At 20.1% G+C, this 25,044-nt stretch overlaps 2 protein-coding genes across 3 annotated transcripts in view; both read right to left on the bottom strand.

Annotated features, from left to right (window-relative positions):
• Nucleotides 1–16,169, bottom strand: part of LOC135142506 (DNA replication licensing factor mcm2-like) — a 34,782-nt gene extending 18,613 nt beyond the window's left edge. The window contains exons 1-12 of the mRNA XM_064074221.1: nt 16,117–16,169; nt 15,594–15,675; nt 14,740–14,827; nt 9,607–9,667; nt 7,723–7,816; nt 5,986–6,074; nt 4,103–4,190; nt 2,263–2,393; nt 1,602–1,685; nt 601–726; nt 253–334; nt 28–152 (exon numbers count right to left, since the gene is read on the bottom strand). Coding sequence (XP_063930291.1) covers nt 28–152; nt 253–334; nt 601–726; nt 1,602–1,685; nt 2,263–2,393; nt 4,103–4,190; nt 5,986–6,074; nt 7,723–7,816; nt 9,607–9,667; nt 14,740–14,827; nt 15,594–15,675; nt 16,117–16,119 — 1,053 coding nt within the window. The 5' untranslated portion in view covers nt 16,120–16,169. The remainder of the gene's footprint in view (nt 1–27; nt 153–252; nt 335–600; nt 727–1,601; nt 1,686–2,262; nt 2,394–4,102; nt 4,191–5,985; nt 6,075–7,722; nt 7,817–9,606; nt 9,668–14,739; nt 14,828–15,593; nt 15,676–16,116) is intronic.
• A 2,803-nt stretch (nt 16,170–18,972) lies between these two features.
• On the bottom strand, nt 18,973–23,310 carry LOC135142512 (uncharacterized). 2 transcript variants are annotated; one of them, XM_064074229.1, is made up of 25 exons: nt 23,169–23,257; nt 23,082–23,113; nt 22,890–23,019; nt 22,759–22,834; nt 22,597–22,692; nt 22,347–22,528; nt 22,174–22,288; nt 22,021–22,106; nt 21,881–21,964; nt 21,696–21,809; nt 21,547–21,641; nt 21,314–21,485; nt 21,097–21,165; nt 20,980–21,022; nt 20,814–20,896; nt 20,626–20,756; nt 20,409–20,556; nt 20,286–20,348; nt 20,025–20,214; nt 19,924–19,966; nt 19,724–19,849; nt 19,579–19,666; nt 19,309–19,475; nt 19,149–19,241; nt 18,973–19,088 (listed from the first exon to the last, which is right to left on the bottom strand). In XM_064074229.1, exons 2-25 carry the CDS (start codon nt 23,102–23,104, stop codon nt 19,028–19,030), a joined length of 2,478 nt encoding a protein of 825 aa, XP_063930299.1. In that variant the 5' UTR covers nt 23,105–23,113; nt 23,169–23,257; the 3' UTR covers nt 18,973–19,027. The 2 variants fall into 2 exon arrangements, with proteins under 2 accessions (XP_063930299.1, XP_063930298.1); XM_064074228.1 differs by having other exon boundaries at nt 22,890–23,113; nt 23,169–23,310.
• Nucleotides 23,311–25,044: the final 1,734 nt, after the last annotated feature.

The following is a 25,044-nucleotide window of genomic DNA, read 5'->3' as shown; positions in this document are numbered from 1 at the left end:
AGAATAATAAATGACACTAATAATCACTTGTTGATAGTTTTTATAAACAGTGTGTCTGGTGTTTATGGAAAATGAGCCACGGGCTTGGCAATTGGGACATGTGCCAATTTTCATGTCTTTATCGCTGCTTTCAAACATAAAAGGGCCAAGAACTTTAATAATAATAATAAGTTAAAGTAATAATAATAATAAAATACTAAAATAATAATAATGATAACTATAACAATAGTAATAATTATAATATTAATAAACCATGGCCGCATGTGCCACAGTCGTATTGAACATACTGAAGTTGAGGAAGTACACTAGTACGGCGAGTAACAACGCCAGTCACCTCAAATAATAAAATTAATAAGTTAATAATAATAAGAATAGTAACAATAGTAAGTAAAAATAATTACAAAATAAAATAATAAAATATATATGAATAATTAATATAATAATACCAGCAATAATAATGAAAAAATAATTATGAATAATAATAACAATAGTAACAATAATAAATAGTAATCATGATAAGAAGTACAATAATAAAAACTGTAATAATAATAAATAATAGTAATAGTAATGAAAAAAAAAGTATAAATAATAACAACGTACTTTTACAAGAGTATTGAGATGAGCTTCGCGCAAGTCTCTCAACTTGTCTTCGAGCGGTAAATTGTAAATACGCACGTGTATATCCTCATGTATTTCGTGGTACTTTTCAAAGTCGCGCAAAATAACCTAAAAATAATTTTAATTAATAAACTTAATAAAAATATTAAATAAAAAATAAATTTAATTAGAAAATTAATTAATTTAATAATAAAAAAATAACCACAATATTATTATAAAAACAAATATATAAATACTAATAATAAACAAAAGGATTGTAAACAAATATATACTTATAATAATAACTACAAAAAAAATTCTGATAATAATAAATAATAATAATTATATAATAGTTATAAAATATACAAAATTAACGTTAATAATGAGAGTATATCCAAAAATAAATAATAAAGAAATTATAATAACTATAAAATAAAATAAAAATTATAAACAAACATTATGGATATTTAAAACTATATTAATAATAATAAGAATATAAATAAACATAGCTTGACATTAAAAAAAGTTATTATTAATAATATTAGGATAATATGTAAAGGAGAATGGTAATAATAATAAGCAAAAATATATTATTAATAAAAATAAGAAAAAAAAATGTAAAGAATAGTAAATTTTTTTTTATTATACAATAAAATAATAATAATAAACCAATAAACAATATTGTAATGATAATAATAAATAATGAAAAGCAATAAATGAATTAAAACTTAAAGTAAACGATATATAGTAATACTTAAATAAAAATAGATATAATATTAACAAAAAACTAATAAACAATTTTATAAAAGTAATATTTAAAACAAATATAATAACAATCTAGATTTATTAAAATAGTCATTAACTAAAGTAATAGAGAACATAAATATAAAAAATATTTTTTAATAATAATATAAATAAATAAATAATAAACATAATTACCATAACTTTCTTATATATATAATAATGATAATGATGGTTATGATAATAATAATAATTATGGAGACTTGGGTCGTTGCTTCGTCTAAAATTCTAAACATTTCGATTGGAGCGTCCACTAAATACATCGCTAAAATACCGCAACCTTCAAACTAAACAGAAATATAAATAATAATTATAATAATAGTAATATAATTATTATAATAATTATAAAAACTTAAAAAAATATAAAATTACTAATAGTAATCAATTTACTTTATATAATAATTATAGTAATTTCAAAATAAATAAAAATATTATTATTATTACTTTCAAAAAATCTTTGAATATAATAATAATAATAATAATAATAATAATAATAATAAATACTTAGAATATAAATTTAACAAACCACAAACTCTATTAATTTATTGTCATAAATTCTTATATATAGAAAAAAATTTACTTTACAATAAAATTTAATAAATAATAAAAGTTAAGAACAGTAATGAACAAATTTTCATTAAAATACAAAAAATAAAATAGAATAACAAAAATAACGAATTTTCATTTTAATAATTGGTAAATTCTTTAATAACAAAAAATTGTTAAAATATTATCATATTTTAAATTATCATTTGTATCACTTTAGTTCGCTGCAAATTATTATTTTTTCATAACGTGTTAAGCTTCGTACTATAAATGATCGTATTATTAATACTTCCATAATTTTTAATATAAGCAACGCACATGGCAGAGATGTTGGTAATCCACGCGCAAACTAGACTCATTATTGGAGCATAAATTCATAATAGCGTCCCCGTAAACACTTACTCCTGATTCGTCAACAAAAGAGGTCAAAAATAAAGTGAACTGAGCCCCTAAAAATTATATACGTCATTTTAAAAGCAAAGTAGACATAAAATTGTTGGGACGAGTTTCTTAAGCTGCATTTTTTTTAGTGAATTTCTTTTTAAAATATAAATTTTATTGAAGCAAAAATATTGATTTGCTTTATTAAAAACTTGTTGATTACTACTTTTAATTGTTTTATATTTTTAAATTTAAATTAATGAAATAAAACTTTTTATATATTTTTAGAGGTTCCAAATTTTTTTTGTTTTCAATTAATAAAATATTATTAATTGATAATATTTTTATATGAAACTTTTTACATACTTTTTGTAATATTTATAACTTTCTTTCGAAAAAAAAAAGTTACTCATAAATATTTTAACAATAAACGTTCGCTGATATCATATAAATACTTCCTTTTAATAGAGATAATATTGAATTATTATGATAAAATTTTTTCATGTAAGTTATGCTTTTTATATAAATATTATTATTTGTTATCATTTTTATTAATAAAATTTATTTTTAAATATTATTAAACAATTTTTAAAAAGATAATAATAATATAGATATTATCATAAACGCTTTTAAAGTTGCCAAATTTTTAATTTTATTTATTATTATTGACTAAAAAAAAATTGTTAATAATAATTAAAAAAAGTAGTAAAATTTATATTATTATTTATATAGTATTTTTATATTATTTTAATAAAAAGTTTTAATAATCTTTTTTTATAAAACTTAAATAAATATGAAATTATATAAATATAATTATTATTACTTATTACTATAAATTACTTTTCTAATAAGTTTAACTTTTTATTTACTTTTTATAAATCCATAATTCATTTTTGTAAAATATTATTACGCTTTCTTTTCTTTTAATATACTCTTTACGCCATTTTTTTATAGATTTTCCTATAAAAAATATTATACTTTTATGAAAATAAAGTAGATAATAACTTTTAATAAAGTTATTTATATAAATTATAAGAAATATTTCTTTTTATTTATTATTTTCATTATAATATTATGAATTTTCATTTATTTATTATTTATACTTTTTATTATATATATATTTTAAAATAAATATTAATATTATTACTTATAAAAATTATTATATTACATACTTTTATATATATATAAAAAATAAATATTATCTTTTAATAAAGCTAATAAAATTTTAAAAAAAAATTCTTTGTTAATTATTTATTTATAATAAAGTAAAGTATTACTAAATTTTTTACTTTCATTATTATTATACTTTTTGAAATATATATGTAAAAATATATACTTAATATTATATATTATTATTATACTTTCTTATGTTTATATTTTATTTCAACTTACTATTATTATACTATTTTTTTAAATTAATTATATAATTGCGCATTATACTATTTTTTTGAAAAAAAATATTCTATTGACAAGTATTTTTACCTTTTAGTAAAGTTATAGATATTATTTACAATATTGTAATATTGTTTTATATGTTCTACCTCCTCTTTAAAAAAATTATTATAATTATTAATTGTTTCTTAATAAATACTATTTTATATTATTTTATCATATTATTATCATAAAAAATTATTTTTACTTAACTATATTCATTATTTTATATTAATACAATTTCATTAAAAAATTATCAGTTAATATTATAAATTAAATTCTTTAAGTCACTATTATTTTTGTCTCTATATATATTTATTTTTTTTTTATTAATATTAAGCTTTACCGATTTCCCTCCGAACATTATCGAGAGCGAGAAACTCACGAACTGGCAAATCGCGTGTGTCCGATAAATTTATATTGGCCTCTCGTTCCTTAAAAAAATTGATTAAAAAAAATGTTTTACTTTTTGATAATTATTAAAAAAATATTTAACAATAACAATAAAATTAGAAATTATATAATTATTATTTAAAAAATTATAAGTAAAAATTGATCATAAAAATTAAAAAAATAAATATCACACAGAATTATAAGTTAAAAATATAATAAAGACGAATAAGAAATAGAAAGTTAACAATAAAAATAAAAAAAAAATATATAAATAAAATAATTACAATAAAAAAGGTAAATAAAAATTTTTTTTAATAAATTATTAAAAATAACGAATGAAAAAATTATAAATTAGCTCTTATAATAACTAATAAAAATATAAATAAAAATTCTTATCAATAAGAATGAAAAAAAATAATAAAAGGCGAAAAGCAAATAAAAAATTAAAAAAAAAAAAATAGTAATAGTAAATGACGAATGAAAAAAAATTCATTAAAAGTATAATGAAATTATTTTCATTAAAAAGGGAAATTAAATTAATGAATACAACAAATATTCAATAAGTATAACGAGTTAATAATATTAATAATTAAAAGCAGTATAAATTATAAAAAGTTTAAAATAAAAAATAACGATAAATAAAAATTTATATAAAATGCTCAATAAAAATAAAGAAAAAAAAAGTAAGGAATAGATATCAAAAAAGATTATGAAGTGATTATAAACATTCAAAATAATTACGATAATAATTATAAAATATATATATAATATATAAAATAACTTTACATTCTCAATTAAAAAAACGAACCAAAGTAAACAATGATTATTAAAAACATTAAAAAGTAATGAAAACTTTCAATAATAACCATAATAAAAAAATGTAAGCGATCAATAAAAATATATTAATAATGCTCAACGGAAATAATGAATAAAAAATTAAAACCATAGTTATTTACAAACGTTGTAAAGTAACTTTATACGTTCAACCATCATAATAAGGGAGTATATACAAAATTTTAAAGCATGACGGAAATTTTATCAAAATACTCAACAAAAAAAATAATGAAATACTATAAAATTATTATTATTTTAAGCAATATACGAATAAGAACATGTTCAATAGTAAATATTGCAAAATATATTAATTTTTATAAGTGAATAAAATTTAGTATAAAAATGTTCAATAAAACGATGATAAAATAGATATATTTATTATTAAAAGCATTAAAAAATTATAGTTATTATTAACGACCAATAGAAATCTATACAAAAATGCTCAATAAAAATAATGAAGAATAATAAAAATTTGTAACAAGAAGTGTAAAAAATGCCAAATGAAAGTCCTGTTCGTTCATATTAAAAAAAAAATAAACCAATAAAAAAAAATAATAAAAATAAGACAAATAAATTTAAAATTTCATTATTTTTCAAACTAAAATTTGGAACAAGAACAGTTAAAATTGGCCAATACAAGGAGCTTTTATTTTATATAATCAATGATTTATTAAAAATTAATTGCGATAATAAACCAATAAAAAAGTATAACATAAAATATAATAAAAGTAAGATATTTAAGAAAAAATCTGTAAAAAATATATACAACAGAAATAATATCACAAAAAAATAATCAACCAATAAAAAAGTGCATCACTATAAATAATGAAAAGAGTGCAATAAAAAATGTATTCATAAATAATATGAAAAGAGTGAATGGATAAAAAAGGGATATCACTAAAAAAATAATAAACCCATAAAAAAAGTACAAGATAATAAATACTGAAGTAGTCATAAGTATACAAAAATATTATCACTTAAAATTTATATAAAAATTTTAACTTCATATATAATTTGTGGACGATCTTCAGCGAATGGGCGGTCACGACGTCTTCGTAATCCGCCAATAGCGTCATCACTTTCTTCAGAATCTGAAAAAAATGCAGTATCCACGCAATTAGTAAATAAAAGACATAAAAAAGTTATGTAAGAATTTCCATAACATAAAAAAACTAGTTATGACATAATAACTTTTATAAAAGTAATATTCATAATAAATAATAAACATTTAAAATAAAAAATAGAAAAAATTATAATAGTTATAAGAAAGGTATTCATCAACCTTCTCGTTATAATAAAAATGCACTTCATAAAAATAATATTAATATAGAAATAATAAAAAATGCTTAGTAATAATAATAATAATAAATATAGAAATAAATAATTATAACAAACCAGATTAGCTAAAAAAAAAATATTAAATTTAAAAAAATTAATATCAAGCAATAAATAATTAAATATATTTAAAATTCATACAATTAATAAACTTTTTAAAAAATCAATATTAATAAAATATTAAACTTTAACAAATGAAAAATATATTTATAATCATAATAAACTAGTATAATTTTTAGAATATAAATAAAAAAGTTTTTAATACAATATATCATAAAATTTCATTATAATAAATATATTATAAATATTAAAAAAAAAATTATTATATAGAAAGTAAATAATATATTGTATAAATATTTTAAATATTACTGTTAACTTGTCTTAAAAATTAAAAAAGTTTTTGAAACAACAATAAGAAATTTCCTTTAAAAATAAAAATTAATAGAAAAATAAATCACTAAAAATAATACTAATTAAAGTAGTTAATAAAATTTTTTTTTGATAATAGTATTAACTTTTCAGTAATTTAAGAAAACTTTTATTTTAACAAGTATTATTTTTGTAGTATAATAATATTTAATAAAAAAATTCTTTTTAATATGTTAAACTATAAAAAATAAGAATTACTAAAAATAAAATAAAATTAACAATAAATAGTGAAAAAAAAAATTTAGTAATAAAATGTAAAATTTTTTATTATATAATATTTTCGTTACAACTCAAAAAAAATAATTAAAATATATATACATCTAAAAATAATAAAATAAGAAAAGTTAATAATAAAAAAGTATATAAGTTTATACAATAATTTTTCATTAAAATAATAATAAACTTGAAAAAAAAATATTGTTTATAATAAAAGAGTTTCGAATATAATATTCATTAACTTAAGAATAGTACTAAATGTAATAATGTATAAAAAATTTTTATAAAAAAAATTATTGTATAAAAGTATTCGATATTATTATTAACTTCTTATTTAAATAAATATTTTTTTAAAATCACTTAAATTTCTACTAAAAGTAGATAAATGTTTATAAAATAATTATATAAATCTTAATAACTTATTAAAAAGAAGGTAAGTAAAAAATTTTTTGAAGTAGCAATTTTCGTTTAAGAAAAGCTTCATTATTAAAATAAAAAAATTTTAAATATAAAAAATAATAATATTAAGTATAATAGTATAAAAAACATAATGAAAAGTTTAAATAAAATTAATAAAAGTTTTATGATAAAATAATAAATACAATTAAAATATATAAATAACAATATTAAGAAAAGTTCCTGAAAAAATAATAAGTAAGAAGAATATAAGTATTAGTTTTAGAAAAGTCATAAAATTTTTAAGTGATACTATTAATGCATATATGAAAATAAGAAGCTATCATAAAAGGTCAAAAAGACCGTCCAAAGCACGTGGAATTCGTCCTAATCGGCGGTCCCTCCTTTTCATTTGTTCTTCAAGAGCTCTTCTCTCACCCATATCAAGTTCTGAAAACTAAGGAAAAAAATATAATAATTACATATAATTATGATAGTAATAATAAGGAAAAATAAATATAGTAATATATAAAAGTATATTAACAATAATAATAAGGAATAATAAGTATAATAATATACTATATATAATAATATTTATAATAATAAACCTTAATAAATATAATAACAAATATAAATATAATACTAATAAATAATAATAATAAGGATAATAATATATAACACTATTTTTAAGAAAAATAAAAAAAACTAATAAATAAACTTTTTTTATATGAATAATAAAAAGTATTATAACAATATTATTGCAGTATAAACTTCATTCATTATTACTACTGTAATAAATAAAATATTTCAAAACTTTTTAATATTAATATTAATAATACTTTTAAAGGAAATAAAAAATAATAATAATAACAAGTTTATTAATATTATTATAAAAATTTTATATAATAAATTTTACAAATAAATTTGTAAGTTTTTAGAAATTATTACTAAAAATAAAAAGGTTTAATTTTTTTTTAAAAATAATAACTATAACTTTTTTTTATTATATTTATTTAAAGTAGTATAAAATGTTATAAAAAAATTTAAGTTTCTATATATAATTATTGCTATTAATAAAAAGATTTAATTTTTTTAATAATAATAGTAATGATAAAAATATAATATAAAAAAAATTAACTTGTAAATTTTTAATAAATAAATAATAAATAAGTAAATAAATAAAAATAATAACTTTATATTAACTATTTCAAGTATAATAACATTTTTAATAATAGAAAACAAAAAGTTATAAAATAAAATAATAAAAATAATAACTTTTTTTAAATAATTTGATAAAAGTATTATAAAAAATAAAAAATTAAATAATGAATTTAAAAAAAAGTAAAAAAAAAATTATTATTTTTAAAAAATAAATAATAATAACTTTTTTGTTTTAATAATAATAGAAATAATGAATTAAAAAAATTATATATATATAAAATTTATAGTAAATAATAATAATAACTGTTTTATATTAATTAAAGTATTATAATAATTAATAATATAAAATAATAAAACTAAAAAATTGTATAAATAAATATTATTTTTTAAAATAAATATTAATCATAACTTTCTTTTATGAAGAAATAAAAGTATTATAACCTTTAGTAAAACTTACGATTATAATAAATTCTTTACAATAAATAATAACGAGAGTAGATTAACTTATAAAAGTATTATAGTATATACTAAAAATAATAAAACTAAAAAATTGTATAACTAAAATTTAATGTTTAAAATAAATAAAAAAATCTTTTTTATGATGTTGATAAAAGTATTTTAATAAATAATGAAAATATAATTTAAATAAAATAATCGTAAAGAAAACTTTTTTATATTAATAAATAAAAGTATTATAACAAGTAATAAATTAAATATATTCAAAATTAAATAAAGAAAATAATAAAAACTTTTTTATATTCATTAATAAAAAAATTATGATTCAAAATAAATTATTATTAGGATTTCTTAAATTTTTTTACTTTAATAATAATAAATTAATATATTTATAAAATATATATTAATAATACTTTTATTATACTCTTTATATAATAAAGTAAAATAAAAATATATCATTATAACTATAAGGTAAAAAATAAATGCTTCACAATAAAAAAAAAATTCTTTACTTTAATAAATAAAAATAATAATTTTGTTATATTGTTTATGTATAATATACAAAAATAATATATATACATATATAGATAAACTATTAACGCAAAAAAATAAAAAATAATCAAAATTTACTTCTCCATCATCAACGGCATCAGCTTCATAGCGATCAAGATTAGGATCAGGACGATAATCTCTAATAAAAAATAAAATATAAATATAAAATAATAACTTTAATAAATAATTTATAAAATAATAAAACTTTATAAAATGATTTATAAAATTTATAATTATCAAAATAAACATGCATTATATGTTGAATCTTCTAAAAAAAATTTTATTACGAAATAAAATCTATTAAATTAATAAATTAAAAAAAATTAAAAAATAAAGAAATAATCTTGTATTTTTCATAGATAAAAAAATTAAAAAAGTCATCTTTTCCAATAATTATGAATCTTAAAAAATGTTAAAAAGTAAAAAAAAATTAAAATTATATTAAATTTTTAATAAAATAAAAAAAGCAAAGAAAATTATGTTAAAACTTATTGCGTCAAAATTATTTAGAAAAGACTTGAAAAAAAAAATTATTAACTTAAATTATTAATAAAAAAACTCACAAGTAAATAAAAATTTATATTCTCCTAAAAAATAAAAATAAAAAGGAAATGAAAAAAGAACTAAAAAAATAAATCATGTTCTTATAATTAAAACAAAAAAAAATTTACAATTGAGTGAAAAGATAAATTTGCCAAAAAAAATAAAAATAAAATGGAATTAAAATAAATCATAATTTTAAAAAAAATTCAATTACTTATTATTACGTTAAATAAAAAATTTAAAAAAAGATATGATTAATAAGTTAACTCCTCCAAAAAATAAGTATAATCAAAACTTATAAATAGCTTAATTATAATTTATTAATATAATAAGAATTTAAATTGATATTAAAAAATAAAAAAAATTCATGCAATAAATAAAAAAAAATTAAGTTCTCTAGGGAATAAATTTAAATAAATAAAAACTAATAAATTTTAAATATAAGTTATTATTTCGTTCAATAATATAAAAAAGAGGGTTAAATTGGTATTATAAAATATAATAGAGTTCATAGAATAAATATAAGATTAAATCCCCCCAAAAAAATATCAAACTATAATAATAAATATTAAAGTATAATTTATTATTAAGTTCATAGTATATAAAGAAATATCATTTTTCTAGACTAATAAATAAAAAAAAAGAATTTCTCCAAATAAAAATTTTAAAATAAATTTTTAATAAATAAAAACGATAAAATATAAAAATTAAAATAAGAAAAATAATTAAAAAATATAAAAAATTTAATTCTGTAATAAAAAAAATTTATTTAACAAATATAAAAAAAATTAATGAAAAATTAATAAAAATATTTTTAAAACTTTAATTCTCCATAAAATTTAATAAAAAAAAAAATAAATTTTAAAAGTAGAAAATCAAATTCTCCAAAAAAAAAGAGTTGATAAAAATACAAAATTAATTAAAAAAGTAAACCATATTTTAATTAATCAGAAAATTTACTCAATAAATAGATAATAATAATAATTAATTTCTTAAGTGAAATAGAAAATTAAAATCTCCATAAATTATTAAATATTTTATTATTTTCAAATTACTCATCTTAAAAAAATTTTATTTTGGTCAAATAAAAAATTATGATAAAAAAATTAGAAAAAATTAAAAATTTATTAAACATAATTTCTCAAAAGTAAATAATATAAAGATAATTAAAATTTAAATAAATAAAAATTATAAAAAAAATATTTTAATATATATTATTACGTCAAATAATATAAGAAAATTAAATTTAATAACATTATCTATAAAAAATAAAAAAGTTAAAACGATTAAACAATTAATAATTATATAAAGATTAAATAAAATAAAAATAAAACAAAAGAAGTTTTAATATAAATTATAATTACCTTTTATATAGTAAAAAGAATTTAAATAAAATTTAGTTAATAAAAAAATTTTAATAAAAAATAAAAAATACAAAATTTTATTTAAACAATTTAATATAAAAAATATTCTTCAAAAAAAAATTGTAAATAATGAAAATTTTAATAATAAAATACGATAAATATTTTATTACAAATTACTATAACAATAAATAATATAATAAAAAAATAAAATTGATAAAATTATATAAAATAAAACAAATTTCATATTATTAAAAACTTAAAATTTAATATAAATAAAATAAATGAAAATAGTTAAATAACATAAAAAATTATAAATTTTATTAATTATTATAACAATCCACATTTAAATAAGTCAAATCTAAAACAATAAATAAATTATTCAATAAATTATATTCTTTAAATAATTATAAAAAAAAATTATAAATTACTAATAAATTTTACTTTTATATAAATCAAAACGACAACAAAAATAAATTTTCTAATAAATTATTTTCTTTAACATAAAAATTATAAAAAAATAAATAATTAAAATTATTATAAAAATTAACTTTATCAAGTAAGTAAAACTATAAGAAAAATAAATTAAAACTTAAAAATTAAAAAATTATATATAAAAAAATATACAAATTATTAAAACAATTTACTTTTAAATAAATCAAAACTAAAGCAAAAATAAATTTTTAGTATAAATTGAAAATTTTTTTTAAAAAAATGAAATATAAAAAAAATTATAAAATTTTAAAACAATTAACTTTTATTTAAATCATTTAAACAACAAAAAAAATTAATTCTTTTATAAATTTACATTAAAAAGAATATAATTCAGAAAATATTATAGAAATTTAAATTGCATTATTAAAATACTAAAACTTAAAAGATTATATTACATTCAAGAAAAACCTACTACTTATTATTATTAAATATTTTCTATATAATGACTATAATAATAAAAATAAAAATAAATTTTTATTAAAAATTAATATTAAATTATTTTCTTAAAAAAAAAATTAAAGTTAAAACAAAAATTTTTTTACTAAAAATTAATATTAAACTATTTTCTTTAGAACAATATAATAAAAATATAAAAATATTCATTAAATATTGAAACTTTCAACTTAAATATAAAATTTAAGTCCAAAAAATTTCTATTAAAAATTAATATTAAATTTTTAGTTTTATTTAAAGTATATTAAAAAATAAATTTCTACTTTAAAAAATTTTCTATTATCAATTAATAGCATAATATTTATTTATTCTATAAAATTTTAATTATAAATGTTATATAATTTCTTTTATAAAAAATATAATAATATAAATTTCACTGAATTCAAAAACTATAAACTTATAAAATTAAATCCTAACAAAATCTATTATTAATTAATATTAAATTACCTTCTTTTAAAAATTTATAATAAAAATAAAAATATAAATAATTTTAGATCTTTAAAAAAATAACTTTAATATAAATCAAAACAAATAACAAGAAATAAAGTAGAAATATTATAATTATAAAAAATGCTTTAATTTATATAATTAACTTAAAGAATTTGAAAAATATTAAATTTCTATTATAAATTAATACTAAATTATCTTCTTTATAAATATATTAATAATAATTGTCATTAATTTATAAAACTGTAAACTTTAAAAAAAAAAAAAAGAAATTTCTATTGTAATATTAAATTATTAATTTTAAAAAATTACTGTAATAAATTGAAATAAAATTAAACATTTTTTTCGTTAACGAATTTAATGTTAATAAAAAAATTAATAATTTTACAAATAAACAACAAAAATAACTTTTAAATATCATAACTAAAACAAGAGGTTCTACTACAAAATAAAATTAAATTATTTTATTTGAGTAAAAAAAAATTATTATATAAATTATTAATAAATTACTTTTTAATAAATCAAAACTAATATTAAATTGTTTTCGTAGAAAAATTTATAATATAATAATAATTAATACTACAAAAAAAAGTTCTAATAGAGATTATTATTAAATTATTATCTTTGAATAGTTTATAATAATAATAAAAAATTAAATAAATTATTAATAAAAAATAACTTTTAATAAAAATTTCAATTATATTAATTTTTTCCGTTAAAAAATTTGTTCTAAAAGTTATTAATAAAAAATGACATTTAAATAAATCAAAAATTAATGAAAAAAATTTATAAATAATTATTTTAATAAAATAGATAATAAAAAATAAATAATTTTATAAATATTAGTAAAAAAAATTCCTTTAAGAAAAAACAACTAAAACAAAAAAAAGATTCTATTATAAATTAATATTAAAATATTTTTTAACAACAAAGTTTAAATTCTTTAAATTATAAAGTATAATTTAGAGAAAAAGATAAAACAAAAATTCTACTCTAATAAAACATTGGATTTTTTTTAAAAAAATTATAAATTGAAAATTTTAATAAACCATAAAAACAATTGACATAAATTTTTATAACTAAAACAAAAAAGAAAAAAAGGATCCTTCTATAAATTAATATAAAATTGTTTAGCTTTTTAGATATTAACTTAAAAAAAAAATAATAAATTTTATTATCACAAAAACTATTACCTTTATAAAAAATTAATTAAAAAAAATTTTTTTTTAAAAAATAATAAAAACAATTATTTTTAAAAAATATTAAAAAAAGATTCAATATTATTATTTCTTTAAATAATTTACAATTATAAAAAATATAAATATATAAATTATTAAAAAAAATTGAAGATAAATCATAATTGATCAAGAAAGGATTATTAAACTATTATCGTTAAAGAATTTATAATAACAATAGATAATTTGTAAATTTTATAAAAAAATAATTTAAAAAATCCCTATTAAAATTAATAATAAATTTATAAATTATTAAAGAAAATAACTTTAATACATCATAACAGCAAAAAAAATTTATTATAAATTAATTTAAATTGCTTTCTTAAAAAAAAATAATATTAGAAGATTCGTTAAAATTTTAAGTTTATAAAATATAATAAAAAAAACTTCTACTTTAAACTAATATTAATTTATATTTACAAAAAAAATAACTTTCAAATAAATGAACACTAAAACAAAACAAAAATTCTACTATAAATTAATAGTAACTTATTTTCTTTAAAAATTTGTAATAAAGAAAATTTTTGTTATTAATTATTGACTTTTACATAAACAGAAACTAAAACAAAAAAAGGAGCCTACTAAAAAGTTAATATTTATTTACTTTCTTTATAAATTTATAATAAAAAATAAAAAAATTATTAACAAAAAAAAATTTAATTTAAAAATATTATAACGTTATTATTGTATCTTCTAAATCTTCTCCAAATTCTTCTTCTTCCAACTCTTCAATGTCCTCCAGTTCTCTCCACTCTTCCGTTTCATCTACAAAAATTTATATAAATTAATAATAATTCAATTTAATAAAAATAAATAAATATAAAAAAAGTAATCAGAAGATTTTTAAAGAATTTTGAATTATATTATATAATTACTTTATTAAAAAAAATTTAAGTATAAAAAGTATAAATAGTATTTAGATTATTATAATTTTTTTCTATACTCAAAAAATAACTACAAATTTTTACATAATTTAATAAATCAGTTTAGTAAAAAATATATAAATATATTAAGAAAAATGTAATCAGCTAATTTTTTTAAAAAATTTAAATTAACTTTTTTAAACACTTTAACTAAAAGGGAATAACTTAAAAAGTATAATAACCTAGATGATTATTACAAATTTTTTAAATACTTACAAATAACAAACTTTCATATTATAAAATTCATTTTTTTTTAAAAAAATATATATATATGTAACGAGATAAGTTAAAGGCTAATTTTTAAAAAAGATTATTTATAAAAAGAAGAAATAATAATATAAATCAACATAATATAATTTTTTTCTATATTTAAAAGTAGTAACAAATAAAAAAACTGCAAAAACTCTAAAATAAAATATAATTTATAATAATATAAGGATTACAATTATAAGTAATATAAAATTTTTTTTTTGTTCTAAAAAAAAATTCTAAACTCCAAAATAAAATTAAATTTTTGTAGTTTTCAATTACAATAATAACAAAATATTAATAAGTTATACAATAATAATATGAACAATAATAAAAGTAAATAAAATGCAGATGAATACCAACAAAAGGTACTTCAATTGCTTCTTCATTATCTCCGTTGACATAAGAATCAGGTGAATTAGAACTTTCTCGAATGGGCGACTAAAAAAATCCCAAAGGACAAATATATATATATATAAAAATTGTTATATTGTTTATAAAAAACACAAAAACTTTTTCAAAAAATGTTAGTTGTAAAAAGTTTACAACAAAGTAAAATTAGTAAAGGAAAAAGGTAAAATTAATCGTTGTGTTTTTTTTTTAAATTAAAAATTGCTATAAAACATATTGTATAATTAATGTAATAAAGTGCTTAATAAAATAAAATTACCATAATTTTAAAAAAAACTGTTAATAGTTTATAATAAAGTATAATTAGTTAATAAATAAAGAAATATTACTGTGAAAAGTTTACAAAACAAAATTGGCTGAAAAAATTATATTTTACTGTTAAAAGTTAATAATAATATAAATAATAAAAAATAGTGTATAACAAAAATTTAATAATGTATGTATTAGTAAAAATCGCTAAAAGTTACTAACCATAATTAATTCCTATAAAGCAAGACGAAAAGTTTCAAGTTACAAAAAAAAAAAGTAGAAGCAGAACGAAGTGTTTCCTCCTTGTTGACACATTTTAAAAGGCTTAAAGACACAAAATGAGACTTTGACTGCCAAAAACACATTAAAATGCACCAAAGTGATGCTAGAGCTAAAAGCTTAGCCAAGGCGCATATATAAAGCTTTTAGCACTTATTCACTTTAATTAGTTCTAACTTTAACATTTAATATATTAGTGAATAGATATTATTTAAACTTATTTATTTCCAGAATTTACTCATTATAATAGTATTTTATTTTAAACAATTTGACATTTATTATGTCATTTTTCTTATAAACTTTTTAGAATGAATATACGATGTAGGTAATAGTATAAGTATGTATAATATTAATGATACTACATTAGTAATATTTTATAATAATTATATAATCTAATATTAATAATAACAATTATGACATTAATAGAAATTGTTATAAATGGTGTAGTAACGTAGTTTTATTAATAATCTTTTTTATTTGTATTTACAACGTAAGTGAAGGTTTACTTGCTTTTTGTTCTAATTTTAAATGCTAAAAAAAAAGTCCTTGTAAAGGCTTTTTTAATGCTGGCTATATTACTTTCTCGGAACCCTCTTGAATTCTCCCTTATAAGAATCAGACAAAGCAGTTAAAGCTATTTCATTCATAACGATTGTAGCAGGCTAGCGAAAATATACAAATATTATAAGTCCAATAAATTTTCAAGGAAATCCTCGATGTGTATTTTTCTGAAAGCATTTTTCTCATAAGCGTGCCCTTAGAATACTTCAAGGAAAACCACGAGGAACTGTTTTATTTTTCTATGATTGAAGATTCTAATTCAAGGTAAGGAGAATAGTTTGTAGAAAAAAATTTACGTTTTGTAATAGCAAGAAAATCACAGGATAAGCATTAGTTCATAACACTCTCGACACAATATTTTACATATAAATAATATTAAGTTCAAAACCCTTAAATGAAGAAACAGATGTACTATTTTAGATAATAGATTGATCAGTTATAATTGATTATACTATTTTATAAAAATAATAATAATAGTAATAGTTAAACTCCTTATTTTGCATTTAAATAATACGATGTGATTAATACTAATTAGGTAGCTGTAAATTTAATAGCCCCAAGCGTGTAAAGTAAATAATAAAAGAGACAGTATACTCAAAAATAGAGTACAACTTCAGCTACACTTAAAGGATCAGTAATAAATTTTTTTTTTTAAGGTGAAAAAGGTTGGGAAAGTTTGGAATAATTAAGCAATTGAAGAAAACTAATTCGGACAAAATCTACTTAATAAACCTGTGGTTTAAGTATAGCGCAAGTTATCTCGATAAGAAGAAATTTCATAAGATATTAATCATTAAGCAAAAAATTATGGTTGCACGGGTTTTAGAAAAATCGGGATATTAGTATTATAGAATACTGAATAAAATAATAATGTTGTTGAGTTACTAGATTTTTCTTAAAAACACATTTAGAAAAGCCTACAATACTGGCCGCACAAAAATTTTTTATAGGAGAACTTCGTGATAACAAGCTTTTAGGTTTTGCTATCACGATAGTATTTCTAATATAGTTAAAAGTGGGGGCTTGTAACGCATAGGAATAGTAGTTTTTTCTTACAAAGTAGGCAGGGTCTTTTAAACGCCCATGAGAGAGTATATTTTACATTAATATAGATAATTTTAACAGTGTATATATCTGGAAGTATATAAATAGTAAAAAAAAAATAAACAGAAAAAAGCAGGAACATACAGAACTACGAAAAAGAAACGATGTTATACACAATAAGAAAGAAAATAAACACAACTCAAGACATAAACTTGCACGGAAGTATTCGAATAATAAAAAGTAGCTAAGCAAAAAGCTGGGGCTGTTTAGTACAGAACAGAACGAAGATGCTTTAATAGAAAAAGATTGAAAATAAAAACTATGTAAAAACAAAGGTAAAAGTAATAACATAGTAAACTGTGAACAGAGAAATAATAAAATAGAAAGCTTAGTCAGGGAGTTGAATTCCTCTTATTTATTAATAAAGCAAAAAAATATTCTAAAAAATTCAAACTGGTCTGTAGATTATACTTGTCATATACTTTATATATAAACTTGATAAAAAGCAATAAACTTTTATTTAAGTTATTATAAAAAATCTTGTCACGCTGTATTAATTAATAGCTGTTCCTTTTCTTTTGCTACGGTAGGGGTTGTGCTCCTCTGCAGAACTTTTCGGTTTTATGATAAACATATATTATTTTAGTATTCCAGCCTATATATTAATTTTTATAAAATAAACTCAGTGAAATTTTCCTTTTTTTTGTTTAGACCCATAATGTGAGGGAATTATAACTATCCGCCTTATCATAAATGCAAGATGATATTTAACTAAATTAAGTATTACTTCGATGAAAATATTTTAGATTAATATAATAAATTCTAAGCAATCATTCATAGAAACTAACGTGAACTAAAAAAAAAAAATTTGAAATTACTAATTTTTCTACGCCGCCGATTTACTTTGTAGGAAGAAAATATTACTAAAAAAATCCAAAATCGGAAAAAGGCATAATGAAATGTAGAAAACTACATAGTGAGCTTAATTTTGCATAAGTAAAAAAAAAATTATGAGGAATGTGAAAAGTTTTCCAAGCGTCGTTGTAAAATATATTTAATTAAAAGACCAATTCAGTAAAAAATATTTATTAGTTTCGTATCCCCCCCTCAAAAACACCATTGTTTATACTTTTTATGGTACTGTTGCTAATGAGAAAGCAAAAAGGAGGGGAGCAGGAAGAAATGCAACGCAACTAAATTGAAAAAACTTTATTGTATTAAAGCAAGGGACAAGCCAATTATACATCGCTTAGTTTTTAGTAAGAAACTGATTTAATAATTGCAAATCTCGCTTTTTTCTCAAAAAATTCCTGTGCAACGACCATTAGTTATAATATTTATATCAACAAATAATAATATTAATAAATTACCTCCTAACTTTCTTACCGACTGACTTAAGTAAAGTGGCACCAGCTTCATCTTTTCCTTTTAGCTTATCAGCAAAGCTTTCTATATCTTTTGCTCTGTAAGAGTAAGCCAAATATATAATATAATTTAACCCAGCTTTTTTTTTTTTTCATTATAGTATACCTCTCTTCTGTCGCAAAAAGCAACACTCGGTCAATTATTGGATATTCCCAACCGATATGGAAAGCTTTTATAGTTTTGTTCCAGTCTTCCTTAAGCATTTCCCAAGCGACTTCTCTGCTCGTTGGACTAAGAGCCAGATAAAAGTAGGTCATAAAATTTTCCCCCAGCTATTAATACATAGGAAGTGAACATTAAAAATTTTTGAAAAGCACTTGCACAGTTAAGTAGCGTCGACAATGAAAGTTATTTAAAAAGAAAACAAAAGGGTGCCTCATCCGAGGAAAGACTACTCATATAAGTTAAGAGCTCCTTTGTATCCTCCTCTATGCAAGCTGCAAGCGCCACCCTTGCAAACCACCTTTTTTTTTTTTAAGGCAAAATTTATTTCTGTTACACCAAATTAAAAAGAACTTACTCTTCCTTACTAATCTTGCGCAGCTCTTTAATATTCTCTTCAGTGCCTTTACATGCAGCAATAAAAAACACAGGAGCTTTAAACTCATCGGCCAGTGAAGTATTATCAGATAGAAATGTGTTAAATCTGCTTTTTTTTTTTTTTTTAAAAAAAAAAACTCTTAAATCCTATAAAAAGGTATGCAATAATCGATACATAACCTTTTTAAGGCCTCTTCAACCAAATTAGAATAATTTTGAAAACCTGCAAAATTCCACAAGTTCAGAGAAGCTTAGCTTCGAATATATTACTTATGAACTACCCAAAAACGGTATTAGCAATGGCGTTAATAGATGTTGCTCAGAGTCCTCAATGCCCTTCAGCTCCCAAGAAGCATTATCAAACTTGTCGCGAAAAAGAGCTTTTAGGTATGCCAACCAATTCTCTTTTGAAGGGCCAAAAATAATGTCAACTTTTACTAAGTAGCTTATAATGCCAATCCAATGAGCAACCTAGTATGTTATCAATTAAAAAAAATTATGGAGTTTTAGGGAAAGAAAACAAAAATTTAATAAGGTAGAACTTTTCTAGTATTTTGGTAGTCAAGAAACAGACTTAGCACATGGTGAGTCAACAAGTGGCCAGCCTGCAATCATCCAGAGTAACACAGGTATATAATGATAGCGTACATGCCAATCCCACTAACCTTGGAAACCACTATGGCCTCCTGTAAGACATGATCCTCATTTTTTGAACTTAAAGCTCCGTCCTTGGCAGCTTTGCCTAACGCTTCAAGCATGCTAGAAGAATAACTAACCCTGTAAAAGCCGACTTGGTTAGGATCTACTTTCATCCTAAAGTATAACAGAGCAATAGGAAAATTTTACACTCTACAGAGGCTTACAGTTGTTAAATAACTGTACCAAGCACTATTGGCAAGCTCATGCGGAAGTGTAATATTCTGTTCACGTTTTAAAATAAGCGTTTTATATGGCTTTTTAGAACCTTCACCAATTACGGAAAAATATATGGGCCAGACTGTCTCACTAGTAAGCTACAATGTAGAATAGTAATAGTGTCCTCTATTTAACATTGCCACAGGGTCACCAACATTCTCGCCTATGTCCAAGAAACGTTGTTGCCAAACATGCAAGGTATTTTTGTTTCTTCTCTCAACGTATAGAATGGGATAGCCTTATGGATTTTTTTTTTTTTTTTTTTTTTTGGTATTCGATTAAGTACTATATACTTTATTTTAAGTTGGCATGCTGACATACCTGCCGTATCAAACCAACGCGTAGCATATTTTACTTCCTCATTCTTTTTTTGTCGTAAGAGCATATTTAGTTAAAAACGTTGCTGCCAGAAATTATTAAGCATATTATAATGAAGACCTCACTCGAGAGCACATTCCACCAATCTGTAGAAGTTACAGACCCGTACTTATACTTTTTGAAAAAAGTCTATAATGTATATTAAAAAAATTAATTATGATAAAGTAATTAAAAAACGAGAAATTAAAATTCTAAGATATACTCTAGGACCACGAACGCTCGTAGCTAAACAAAGTTTGGACAACGCACCGTAGAATAATACATAACAATAAAATACCCGGACAGCACGCTGGAATACTACGGGATCCATACTATCAACAATTGCACGAAGGAGAGAAGCCGCTTTACCATAGCTTAGGTGGTAATGCATCTCATCCAAAGATTTTTTATCGCTAATAATTGGTTGTGAAGAGATGGATGCATCTATCTCTAACGCACGCTCTTTATAACTAATATTAAAGAGAGTAAACAAAGAGATCCCGCAAAAGCGTAGTTAACAATGGGCCTTACGTGTCTAGTATTTCCCAATAGTCTCCTTCCTTGTGTAATTGAGTCAAAGCGAAGGAGCCCATATAATTTGCGAAGCCTTCCTTTAACCATAGGTCCTATCGCAGCCTCAATATTAATGTGAATGCTCTTTAGTCTGGTCGACTATCTACCTTCCAATCAGACATAGTGACTAAATTTCCAAACCATTGATGGGCGACCTCATGAGCTATAACCAGAGCCAAACTTTTATTATTAAATTCATCTAAAGGTATTTCGACCTCTCCCTAACAAAATAATTTGAAAACGCTGGGTATGCCGCAGACTCGCGATGAAACGCAACAAAGGTTGAAAGTACCAAGACATTAGAACCAGCAATGCCTATAAGCCCCCACTCTTCCGTGGCTGCCACATAATTTCGCTCCCAAAAGAGCACGTCCAACTAAATAAAAATATTGCATTTAACAATTAAAAAAAAAAAAGTATATGAATACTAACCTTTTGTAAAGGGAGTTCTTGACCAGTAAAGTTGGTAAAAAAGGACAAAGTCTCAATAACTAAGCCGGATGTATAATTTCGTAATGCTGAGAGGCAAATAAGACAGTTTTAATAGAAAGCAGTATTTCTAATAAGGTGATATCTGTTATATACGTTCATAGGTTGATCCCGCTACCGAACAAACTTTAACAGGAAAACTGCTTTTTACTGGGTAACTCAAACAGCTTAACTCTCCGAATACAAAGGCGACCAGATAGGTGGACATAATCTAAAGGAGTAGAAATAAATTAAATATAGTATCGTGCATAAAGAAGAAGACTGATTACCGGAGTCGTTTCAAAGGAGACCGTTTGAAAGCCGTTTTGAGGAACAGCTGAGGCCACTGGAGTATTCGAAAGGGCAGTATAACTTTCAGGTATAGTCAACTGAATGTTAAAACGCGCTTTAAGAGATGGCACATCAAAACACGGGAAAACTTTGCGTGCATAACTTGGTTCGAACCTGGACCCTAAAGCCATAATATTATAATTGCTTATAATTTACTACTAAAAACTTCAGAAAACTAATATAAGTCACCGTAAAAATACTTCTTTTCTTTATCTTTTAGTTGGTATTCTGACTTTAAAAACCCTCCCTCTTGTTTAGCTAAATCCACTATTTCATTTATCTCACCTATGCACATTCCGCATTATTAGCATCGTTAGCAGGGATATAATTACTTTGCTACAAAGTGAAAACCTTGGTAAGATAAGAGCATTACATAGATTCCGGGCTTAAGCATTTGCTTAAAGTTGAAAGTGATTGTTTCATTTTTCTAAATATAATGAAATTGCATTAACTATATTTGGAAAAAGACAGTTTTTTTATACTGCTGAGTATTGTGGAGGTCCGTCACAGCTCACTTCCTTAAGGCTCTCTTTAATGACATAACTTGTTAAATTTAGTTTTAAGGCGTGCAATTCAATATATTTGCATTCTTTAGTAACATTAACTTCAATACTAATTGTTCCATTAAATGTATTATCTTCTAAGTTCGGTAGCAATGATATATTATATAGTACTGGAGCAAGTTTAGGTAGTGCATTTGTTGTCTCTAATATTATTAACTAGTAAATAAACTGGATTTTAAGAAGTTAATATGTTTCAACCTTTAGGCTCTAAAATTCCTGGCCACTTTGTGAGAGTATTTTCTTCTTTACCTTGTATAGTAGGTTTAACGGCATCCTTATAATAAAGCGTTAAAAAAACTATAACTGAAAAGGTAATCGTGACAGACTTAAGCATGATAGAACACACTAACAAAACAGTAAAGAAAAGAAAGGAGCCTATAATTTGATGTCTTTATAGTAAAAAAAAGTGCGCTTAAATACAAATATAAAGTTGTTTATATGTTAAACGACGCGATTAGTAAACAAAAAAAATTTATTATTTGAAAGATTAAGAAAAATATTATTATATCTATCTCTTTTATCCATTTCTCAGTTGGTATTAATGATTTGTACAATTTGCTGATAATTTTTTAAATAAAAAATAATTCTAACTAAAGAAAGCTTACACCTTTTTTCCGTTATTCACCTCAAAACACCCATTAGCGGTTGACAAGGTTTTTAACTAGTAGCGTGCTAACCGCTGTGGTTTATGCGGAATTTAAAGTTTCTAACAGGTAACAGGTTAATATGTAAAACCAACATACTGTATTGAGAGATGTCGTCGTAGCTCAGCGGTTAATAGTTGCATTGACGCGCAAACTTAAGGGCGTGGATCGATTCCCACAGACGCAACTCTCTTATTCAGTCTTTGATGGTCGCGTATTTAACCCTTCGCCTATATATTTTCTAATAGTGTGCGACGGTTTGGTATCGCAGGTTTAGGGTTCGGTTTTAATAAAAAGTAAACTTTGAACATACGAACTGTTGAGTATTACTTTCGTCATAGGACACTAAATAGCAAACCCTTTCGAGTTGGTGTTCCTCTTCGCTATCCTCTGTTATACTCGAGAAAAAAGTCAGAGAAGGCGCAAACTGGAGACAAGATCCTTAATAGTAATATTTTGTTCACTTATAACCATCTATTTCCGACTTGGTGAGTATTATTTGACATGTGGGTTAACAATGTATATAAATCATACGTACTGTTATCTCCAGATAAGCAGCGCGTCATCCGTTTTACCTTAAATAAACTGAAGTTACACGGTGTAAACTTGAAAATTAAATTTTAAGAAAGCTAAAAAAGTTGTAGCGAAAATTGGAGCAGCAAAACTACCCATAGGCCTATAATAGTCATACAATATTAGGAAAGAAGAGATTTAATGTCCAATTTGTTATTAATAAAGTACTCTATTGTATATTATAAATTTTAAAAGCAATGCTAATATAAAAGTTTTAATACCTACAGAACAATTAGTATTGTTTTTCGTTAAAAAAATAAACCCTTTCAAATTTTTTAGAGATAAGAGGTGTAATTGTTATACAAGACTTGTCAGGGGATTGTTACAATATACTCTTGTAAATTTAAGTGCAAGAAATGACCTTTTTAATGTTATTTTTTCCGTTTAACCTCGACAAAAATTACGTGCAATACCACGTGACCCCTCGCTACCTTGTAATTAATGTGGTTTAATCCGTCCCACACTTTTGGTATACCACCCTAAAGGCCTTTCACATTCCTATCAAAAACGTTTGTAGATAAGTTTTTAAATGAGGTAATAATTAGGAATTTTTAAAGTCATTCTATAACTGAAAACACAACAAATATATAAAGTTTTAGTACAATTACAAAAGGAAACCTCTAAGAGGCTTAATTTGATTTAACTTCTCTCTACTGGTAAACATATTCGTCCCTACATTTAACAAAATATTAAAGGTAACAAAAGAAGTATAGTGGCATTTATATTACTGAGGCCGGTATAATAGTATAGTAGGGTAAAACTCAATATTTGCGTCGTATATGCTACAGTATTTTTTAAGTAAATTTTATTTACGGCTGTAATAGTATCGTAAAGATTAGATATATAACACAATACTT

The sequence above is a fragment of the Zophobas morio genome, unplaced genomic scaffold, assembly GCF_036711695.1.
Source record: "Zophobas morio isolate AGI-343-1 ecotype UQ-CSIRO unplaced genomic scaffold, CSIRO_AGI_Zmor_V1 ptg000048l, whole genome shotgun sequence".
Taxonomy (NCBI): Eukaryota; Metazoa; Arthropoda; class Insecta; order Coleoptera; family Tenebrionidae; genus Zophobas; species Zophobas morio.
The sequence above is the reverse complement of the archived record's forward strand: the minus strand, read 5'-3'. Positions and strand labels throughout refer to the sequence as shown.